Source organism: Myotis davidii, unplaced genomic scaffold (genome assembly GCF_000327345.1).
Source record: "Myotis davidii unplaced genomic scaffold, ASM32734v1 scaffold157, whole genome shotgun sequence".
Lineage (NCBI taxonomy): Eukaryota > Metazoa > Chordata > Mammalia > Chiroptera > Vespertilionidae > Myotis > Myotis davidii.
Genome location: NW_006288722.1, coordinates 25,446 through 35,233, shown reverse-complemented (window position 1 = coordinate 35,233; position 9,788 = coordinate 25,446). Strand labels below are relative to the sequence as shown.

Below are 9,788 nucleotides of genomic sequence, written 5' to 3'. Positions count from 1 at the left end.
CGGGTGGTCTGTGTTGGGGGTTGTGGGGGGATCTGGGCCAGGGCCGGCCTTGATGCCTCCTTTGGTCCCCGGGCTCCAGCCTGACTTCAACTGTTCTTTCCAGCTTAACCCACGCTAAGCCTTTCTCTCCAATACCCAGGGACACTCTGGGGATAACACTTCTGTGGGGTGACTGATCCTTTCTCACCTCCACCCCTGATCCACCCAGGGGAAAACACCAAAGACCGGGCTGTCCAATCTCTCAGGATGAGGCGTGAAGAGATGGCTCCTCCCCAAGTTCCATCTTCTGGGACCTGTCAAGGTAAATGCTGGAAACCTGATCCTAGACCAGTCTTCCTCTTCTCTGGATGCTCTTCCCAAATCTGGTGACCCTGCTGTAGTATCTGGGGAAGCATGACATTCATTGCCCATCAGTGTATATGGTCACTTCCATCTCCTGCAGAGTGGTTGGTAGAGGGCCATCTCCATGGGCCCTGAGCTAGCCACAGTGCCCTTCTGTCCTGGCCTCACTCATCCTCGCCTCTGGGCAGGCTGAAGGGCTTCACAGACAGTGGCCTCTGGGCTGGGACACTGAGGGACACCTGAGTCACTGGGACTGGTTTGGTGGCCAGGATGGAAAGGAAGAAAGGGAAGTGCTTCATTCAGTTGGAGGGGAAACAATATGGACTCATAAGAGTAAGAGCAGCAGGAGTTTTTGTCCCCTGTGGTAACATGATGTCATTGGAGAAGTTCTTAGGATTATTGTGAGGGTGGAGGATGGCTTATTTTCCCCAGGATGACCTGCTGGGTCGTCCCCTGCTCCTTGATGGTGTGGGCCCCAAGGGAGACACTGATTGACCTGCACAGAGAGCAGAACAATGAGTGGGGCAGGAGGGAGAGTCATAGGAGATTAGCCCCGGAGTCATGAAGGCAGGAGGGCTGCGGCTCAGGGAAATGGAAGCCACAGGAAGACAGCGGCTGAGTGTCTCAGCCTCTCAACGACACTGAGGTTAGGGAGCTGGGAGCTCACGCTCATGCACTTAGGAAATATCACAAAATTGCTTGAGTTTGCATTTTGATCCAAATGCATGCATCCCTGGTTCACTGTTGCTTTATTTGCCCAGTGTGGTCCCTCCCTCTCTTCTTAACTATGTCACTTTGCTGTCACCTCTGAGTCCAAATCTTACCTATCTATTTCCCAGCCTCTCATTGCCCCAGTCATGATCTCAGAGGGCTTCTCTGATGAGCTCTCATTGGCTTGAGTTACCAGGAGCCTAGGGAGCTGCCCTGGGCTGCAGCCTGTGAGGAAAGGATAGGGTCCCTGTAGTGGTCTCAGGAGTGACCAGCTGTCAGGACCAAGTTCTCTCCCACAAGGACACACCACATGTGGTCTCCTTCTCATCGTGAATGTGAATGAAGGCCATGTAGGAATGGGAGTGGGGCTTGACTTCATGTCCGCCGATGATCTCCCCTGAAGGTTAAGGCTTGCAGGTAGGTGAGTGGCAGTGTCTGTGCTCAGGAGGGAAGGCTTAGGAAGGAGATAATTGAGGTGGGTGGCCTAGGTGCTCAAAAGACATTGGAGGGAGCGTCTCTTAGATCTTCCTTTAGCCCAGGAACCTTCTCTGAACCTCAGGCCTCAGAACCCTCTTCTAAGAACCGGGTACAGTGCTTGCTCTCCAAGCCCTCCTCAGACACATGAATGGAGGAGACAAGGCCTATCTTGCAGATGGTGGAGCCCCAAGGGGTGGAACAGGACTCAGCGAGTCTCCCTGATGTTCTGAGCCTGTGTTGACACCCGATTGGTGCTGTTTCTAATAATCTACCCATGAGCGCATGGAGTCAGATTTTCTAAAGTCCTCTTGTCCTAGTGCCTAATAGATCCTAAATTCTTAGTAAGCATTTGTTGGCTGCATGAATGATGGACTCCAATTAGCTCTTGCTTGATGTCTGATGGGATTCAAGGCCACAGGGATGGGGAGAGGGCACAGCCAGGGAGCATGGAGCCAAAACATTTGTTAATTCATTATCTCAGCTAATATCCCTGTGATTAATTCACATAACCCCTGACAGTGACCAGCTGTCAGGACCAAGTTCACTCACACAAGGACACACCACATGTGGTCTACTTCTCATCTTGAATGTGAATGAAGGCCATGTAGGAATGGGAGTGGGTCTTGACTTCAGGTCCCCCGATGATCTCCCCTGAAGATTAAGGCTTGAAGGTAGGCCTTGTCTTCTCCCTAGGTTTGGGGTTTCCCACTTGACACATCCCTCATTGGACATAGGGATATTAATTACCTCAGCTAATTAATTAGCTGAGGGCCTGGGAAGCAGGGGAGGTGGGGCTGGACATGGGCAGCTCAGGCTGCAGTGGAGCCAAGGCTGCTAGGAGCTTCTGTGCAGTCATCCAGCCACATCTCAGATCAGTCACACCTGGCTCTTCTCCTGGGCATGGCCTGCATTCACTTTCAAAATGAGGAGGAGACCAAGTGTTTTGTATTTTTGTGTGAGAGACCTCCTGGTTCAGAGGTTGACACTTAACTACTGACCCACACCGGCTGGGCCCTTTCAGCATATTCTTGATGACAGATATAGTATTCTTCATTTCTGCCTGGTTCTTATTCGTAATATCTATATCATTTTACCTGCTGATGTTAGGCTTCATTAAGTTCCTTGTAGTTTGAAATAAATTCCTCGAAGTTCCAATTAAGTTTCTTAGAGTTCTCACCAAGTTCCTTGTGCGTATTTATAACATAACTGCTGATAACTTGCTTGCCTTCATCTCATCTAGGTCCTTTTCTGGAAATGCCTCCATTTCTTTATTTTGAGGGCTGTTTCTTTGTCTCCCCACTTTAGTTTTCTCTTTGAGTTTTTACCCATGTATTAGATGTACTTTCTTTTATGCTGCATATTGGCATTGGGGCTGCGTGGGGTAGGGTGTAAGTGTGGCTTGACGTAGGAAGGCAATGTGGATGAGATAAGAGGGTCCCCTAGAAGAGGGTCACTTTTTGGGAACAGATGTCTTCCTTTTCCTGATGGAGCTTCCATTAGACCCGGCAAGGGAGCTGGCACTGGGAGGAGTATTGGGGAGGAGCTGGGTAGCAAGGCAGCATGAATTTTATTCTAGAGGTGAAAGGTGCGGTCCATGAAGGGGAAGCGCTAACAGATGGGAAATGTGAACAGATGGTTGCCGCACACACAGCAGGTAATTAACACATGTTTTGGTGAACACAGGAGGAATCAGTGACTTCCACTCTAGAGATGCAAGTTTATTAAGTGACTGGCAGCCTCCCGTCAACCCCTCTGCACAGGGCAGTTCTGGGCTGCACCCAGAGGAGACGAATAGATCAGTTCCGGGTGCCTCAGTCTGGTCTCTGCAGTTGGAAACGTCTCATTGTTCTTTTTATCCAGGGCAGAAAGCTGGAGATCTTAGTTTCAACACGAGGTGGTTTCCCATTTTTTTTCCCAAAGGCGACAATGCCCTGGGCCATGTGGTCACACACGAGGGGGCCCCCAGAGTCCCCCTGTGGGCAGAGAGAGGAAACACTGAGCTGGGCCTTCCCCTGGCCTTCCCTCCGTGCTGCTCTGGGGTGTGTGGTCCCTGTTAGGAGCTGCATGGGAGATCAGGGTCAGGGCAGGCCTTGTCTCCTCCCTAGGCCTGGGGTTTTCCATTTGACTCTGATGGTCTTTCTGCCCCTCTAGGAAGCCTTTGCCCACCAGTGGCTGTGGGACAGCCTCTCTGTTCCCTGGAGAGACAGACCAGAGATTGGACATAGGGCTATGGCTAGTTCCCACTGCGCCAGGTTGCCTACAAGCTTGGGTGTGCTCAGGGCTGGGCATGGATGATGCTGGAGATCTCACCTTAAAAGTAGACTGATTCCTTTCTGGGTCCCCCACACAGATCTCTGTGGTTCTGTTGTAACGGCGTCTGTAGCAAGAGATGCACTCCTCATCTCGTTGGATTTCCAGCTCTACCTCATGCAGTGTGGCTGTGCTGGTGTTCAGGTTGAGTCGCCCCCAGCCGGCCACTCTGCACACCATCCCTGGCTTCACCTGCTCTCCCCTCCTGGGTAGCCTGAGGAGGCTCACGGCAGCAGTCAGAGTAGCCTTCCTCTGCAGCTGAAGGCAGAGGACAGGAGTTCTCATTGAGCAAGTGCCCAGGGACTCTAGCACAGTCATAGCCCTGGGACAAGGAAAGGGGTCACACTGGGAAGGATGACAGGAAGGAGGTCACAGGAGATGAGAAACCCCAGGCTTAAGGTGTGCAAGAGCCAGTGGAGCAATGAGCCCTACCTGCAGCAACATGATGTCATTGACTTTGGGATGATAGTTTGGGTGGCGGATGGCTGTTTTCACTGGTATGACCTGCTGGGTCCTTTCACGCTTCCTGATGTTGTGGGCGCCCAGGATGACTGTGATGGATCTGCACAGAGACAGCCAGGGACGTGGAGGCTCAGCAGATACAGCCCAGGGGCCAGGAAGGAAAGAGGACAGCTGGGGGCAGTGCAGGATTGGAGTGGGGAGGAATTCTAGGGGCTGGGGCTGGTAATGGAGCATGCCTGTGCCCTGTGTTGTTGGCAGCTCAGCCTAGGTGTCATTTCCTGGAGCAGATCTTGGGTGCTCAGTCACACCCTGAGCTTGCCTTTCTCTAAGCAAAACTGTGAATTTCTCACATTTGTACCCTGGTCTTCAGGGCACAACCTTGGCCTCCTTCCTAAGCCCCTTTAATCAGTCCCTCCAGTCTTCAACAGGCCACTTGCATCGACCTGTCCCTGTCTTTCCAAAGCTGACCTGTCCTCTGAAGTGCTCCTCTGTGCCCCTAGGTCTGCAGCCCCTGAGAAGAGGGTTCCCTGTGCAGTGCCTGCAGAAGGGTGGGGCCCAGGCTGCGCTCCTCACCTTCCCCAGCAGTGAGCTGCTGTCAGCACAAAGTCCTCACGCACAAGGAAACCCCCACATCTTTTTCTGTCTGAAATCCTGATCCGAAGAAATGCCATGTAGGGACGAGAGTGGGGCTTGACCTCATGACCCCCGATGATTTTCACTGCAAGAAAAAATTCTACTGTGCCTGGTGTGCCCATGGAGCCAGAGGCTGGAGAGGGGAAGACTGGGATAGACAGGGGCAGGCGGGGAGGACTTGGATGGTAGATAGTGATGTCTGTAGTCATCAGCCTTAACCAAGAAGACGTCCTGCAGGTTCCTTGGGCAACATTCCCGGCTTGCTACCCAACATTCCTGACCTGACCTACAAGACTGAGATACTCCCTTTGATAAAGAGAAGAGCAATCCTAATCCCTTCATTCCTGTTGCAGCTTTGCGTGGGCAATGGGGTTTGTATCTGGAACAAGCAATTTAGTGCCTGTAGAGCCTGGAAAATCCTTCCTCTCATGTTCCTTGGTCCTCTCTCCCTTCTTTTCCCCGAACTCAGAGCCATTGCTGGTTTGTACTATTCAGAACATAGGGGCTGAAAGATTACCAGAGAGAATTTGAGATCAAAGTAGCCTCAGGGGACCAGGATGCTACCAACTCTGGGATCAACTGGATCCCCAGCTCCTTTACAAAGCTTGGAGAAGGGGGTGGAGATTGAGGATAGATTTTAAGACATTGCGTTAGAACATTAGTGGGCCTTGCTTCGATTACGGAAGCCTGTCCCTTCACCAAGTTGTGATTTTCTGTGGAATTATTTCTCATTTCTAGTGTCCAACCTTCTTTCAAATGTCTTTGAAAAAGAGCCCACTTTCCAGATGGCAAGGGATGGGGAGAGCATCCATGGGCCCTCCTCAGGAGCAGCCCTCTGCCCTCCTATTCCTGTTGAGTTTTAATTCAGCATTAGTCTTGCTGGTCTTTGAGGGAGGTGGGATCTAGAGTTGAGAAAGTGCCTGGGGATGGACCAGGGCCAGGATGTGCCTGAGTGTAGCATGTGATCAGGGCTGTGTGAGTGCCACTGGGCTTCTGGTGGGGGTCAGTCACTCACCTGCCTGCGCCTTGGGAGCCAGAAGAAAGACCAGCAGGAGCAGAAGTGGCTGCATCTCCTCAGGAAGCTGCACAGGTCAGAGCTGCCGGTGCTTCCTTCTGGTCTTCTGAGCCCAGGGTTCTTTAGTGTTGTGGCCTTTATCACCTACAGCCCTCTCAGTAACCACATAAGCACTGGCAGCGATTGACTCAGTGGTGACTATTCCAGCTGAAAACAGGAACCACAGGCTATAGATAGGGCGGTTCGTGATGCTGCATCAACCAGTAGCAGGTGCCTGAGCCCCAGGAACCCAAATCTCATAACACACACAAGGACCCCTCCTTTCCTTGGCTCTCTCTTGAAAGTTTGGGTGATTGTTTATTGAGGTCCCCTTTTTGTGAGAGTCAGCAGTAGTGGAGATGAGATTTCTTGCTTCTGCTGGAGGAGACAAAGCCATCAGTGATCAGGTAATGATAGTGAGGGCTGTGGGTGGAGGGATGGACAAATGGTGTGGCAGTGATGCCAAAGAGGGCTTGTTCTAGTGACAAAAGAGCTGATGGCTTAACAAAACTAAAAAACTAACATTTATTTTGCTCAGGAATCTGCATTTGGACTGGGTTTAGTGTGGATATCTCCCCTCAGCTCCCCTTGATGGCAGAGGAGGCTTGAAGCCTATAGCCTGCCCAGTGGTTGGTGCCAGATGTCTGTGGGCATGTCCGTTCCCCTCTGTGAGGGTCTCTAATGTAGTCTCTGCATAGGATTGTTCAGTCTTCTTTTCAGCATGATGGTGGCTTCCGCAGAGTGAGCCTCTCTTCCAAATCGACCCTGGCAGATGTATTCTTTTGTTTTTCCTAGGCCTTGTAACCATATGGTACCCTTTCTACCTTAGTCTACCCCGTGGGGGCAATCAAAAGCCCTCACCCAGATTTAAAAAGGAAAGAGCATTTCAGTCATGTAATAGAGCCTGTGAATGGGAGATACATGGTGGGAGTCAAAGCAGCGCACAATCAGCCCCCCTGCTGAGGTACATGTAGAGTCAGTGAGAGGAGCTGAAACCATGGACCCCTATAAGCCTCGGCCACAGCCTTTGGAGAGGTTGGGGTCTGCTCTGTCCACGTGTATGAGAATGGAAGAGGGTTGACTGTCCCAATAGTTACTCTTTTGTGAAGTGGGAATGAATACAAGGAAGCCAAATAGTATTCTTCCAGCACTGTCCAGATGACTCTTTCATTTCGGATATCTTTATACCAAGCTAATAGATGCATTTAATTTGATTCCAATAAAAATATCATTTTTTCTTCCAGTGTTTCACAAGTTCTAGACAATTTCTAAAATATATGTGGAAAATAAACATGCTAGAATAGCTCTGAAAATTTTGACAAAAGAAAAAAAGACAGTAAGGGAGAGGGTAAGCCTTATCAGATATTAAAAACATTATATAAAACTTCTTTCCTGGTTCATGAGTAGACAGAAGCCCTTTAAACAGAATAGAAAACCTAGAAACTTTCCCAAGTACATAAAGATATGTAATTTATAATAAGGTAGCATTTCAAATCATTGGGAAAAAGATAGACTTTCTAATAAATGACATTGGAACAACTAGAAAATATTTATTCTTTGTTTTATTTTCCAATCAGAGTTGACAAAGCCACTTTTAAAAGATATTAAGTTGGAGTCATATTTCATATAAACCACCAGAATGAAATGCAAATAGGTAAGACACTTACATATCCTATATAATAAAGAGCTAATGTGCTAGTTAGACCGAACAGCAGAACAGCCATCCGGAGGACATTCTGAATGAAGCTGGGGCGGCATGGGCCAAGCCCCTCGCATGAATTTCATGCTTCGGGCCTCTGTACAAAATAAAACCATACATGCACTGCGAATAAACATGGATGAATTTCTATATAAACTTAGAAGGGGGTAAAGACTTTCTAGCAATGACTCTAAATACAAAAACTTTAAAAGAAGTGATTGATAAATACATTTTGATATGTAAAAAATAAGTCTTACAAGTCTCCACTTTCCTGACCACGGGAGCCTCCCTAATTTGAATTGGATTGTGCACAGGCAGGATCTTTTGGTAATGAGAAGGACCATGTCCAATTGAATGGTGTTCAGAGGCAGATTCTAACTGCCATTAGCAAATACATTGTAGGATTGTCCTGCCATTTGATTCTGTACAATTGTTAATGGGTGAAAATGGGGTGCTCAATGGTGGAAGTGGGGGGGGGATGCCTTTCCCAACTGAGTGCTGGGGGTAGGGTTCTTACGATAGCTTTAGAAAAGGAATTTTCTAAGACTTCTACAGGTGAATGAGTGAATTTTATTTGCATGGAGTTATATCCCTCAGTTGCAAAATTCTCATTTCCTTTAAACTGGACCTGGAAAAGGTGCAGCTGGGGATTCAGCAGAGCTAGAAGCAAAGCCAGTGCCCAGAGGTTGCATTCCATGGTGGAGTAAGTCCTGCAGAGCATCAGGCTGGTTGTAATCCAGTAGCTCACTGAGTGTGGGCCATGTGGGCCAGTGCAGGGGAGCAGGCCCTCTGCCACAAGAGAGCCAGGAGCGCAAGAGGCCGAGAGAGGGAACTCTTTTTTCCGGGAGTTTATGTAGCTCAGATTTGGTGCCATTTCAGGGCCACGTCTATTCTGGCCAATGACCTGCTCTCAGGTGTGGCTGACAAGTAACCACCTCCCCTATGGCATTCAGACTTACTGGGCATGCTTCTATTCTTTCTTTGTCTAGTCCCTTCCCCCATGATCTTTGGGGAACAGACCTGGAGAGTGTGACACTGCAGTTTCTGGCACAAATGTCATGCCTATATTATCAGGCCTTCCCTTTGCTTCGTTCCTGTCAATTAATTAACAACTGGGATAATTATAACAGTATCACAATGACATTCATGCCTGCTACGTTTACTGTGTTTTAAATTGTATTTTCCAATTACTGTCCACTTTCAATATTATTTTGTATTACTGTCAAGTGTAGAGCATAGTGATTAGAAAATCATACACTTTACAAAGTGTTGCCCCAATATTTCCAGTACCCACCTGGCACCATGCATAGTTATGACAATATTATTGACTGTGTTCCCTGTGCTGTACTTTGCATCCTAGTCACTATTTTCTAACTACCAGTTTGTACTTATTAATCTTTTCACTTTTTTTTTGCCTGGTCCCCCTAACCCCTTCCCCTCTGGCAACCATCAGTCTGTTCTTTTTATTTATGAGTCTGTTTCAATTTTGTTTGCTCATTAACTTGTTCTTTAGATTCTACATATAAGTGAAATCATATGGTATTGGTCTTTCTCAGTCTGACTTATTTCCCTGAGCATAATACCCTCTGGTCCATCCATGCTGTCACCAGTTATATCTGCTACTTTTATGGCTCCTGGACATGAGGCTGCTGCCCTGCCTGCTCCCCACCTGCTGCCCTCTCCCCGAGGTGAAGAGGATGAGCCAGTGAACAGTTTGGGGGTTGCACGTCTAGAAATGAAAGAAATAAAGTCATTTCCAAAGCCCACACGATGCTGTTCTAGAGTCTCAAGTGATACAACTAAAGCAGAGTGTAATACAAATAAAACACAAATACTCCCGTGGGATCTGGGCTCTGTGGGTTCATGGGAAGGAAGGAGAGGAAATTCCATTCAGATAAAAGTCAACACCGTCAGTTTCACTTGTGTTCAGGTGTCAGAACCTGTATTATGTTCACTGTACACTCTCAATGCCTGGCACTTAGTAGGTGGACAATCAGCATTTGTTCACTGATTGATGGAAAAACTGCTTTCCAGTCCTACTGCAGAGAGCAGCCCTTTCTAACTCAAAAGGCAGGTAGAGCTCATGGTGGCCAGCACGCA

At 48.5% G+C, this 9,788-nt stretch overlaps 1 protein-coding gene across 1 annotated transcript; it reads right to left on the bottom strand.

The window, feature by feature from the left end:
- Positions 1 to 3,257: 3,257 nt before the first annotated feature.
- On the bottom strand, positions 3,258 to 6,045 carry LOC102773232 (granzyme H). The gene is made up of 5 exons (XM_006760871.2): positions 5,951 to 6,045; positions 4,876 to 5,020; positions 4,273 to 4,402; positions 3,841 to 4,098; positions 3,258 to 3,503 (listed from the first exon to the last, which is right to left on the bottom strand). The coding sequence occupies exons 1-5, from the start codon at positions 6,003 to 6,005 to the stop codon at positions 3,342 to 3,344; spliced, it is 750 nt and encodes a 249-aa protein (XP_006760934.1). The 5' UTR covers positions 6,006 to 6,045; the 3' UTR covers positions 3,258 to 3,341.
- Positions 6,046 to 9,788: the final 3,743 nt, after the last annotated feature.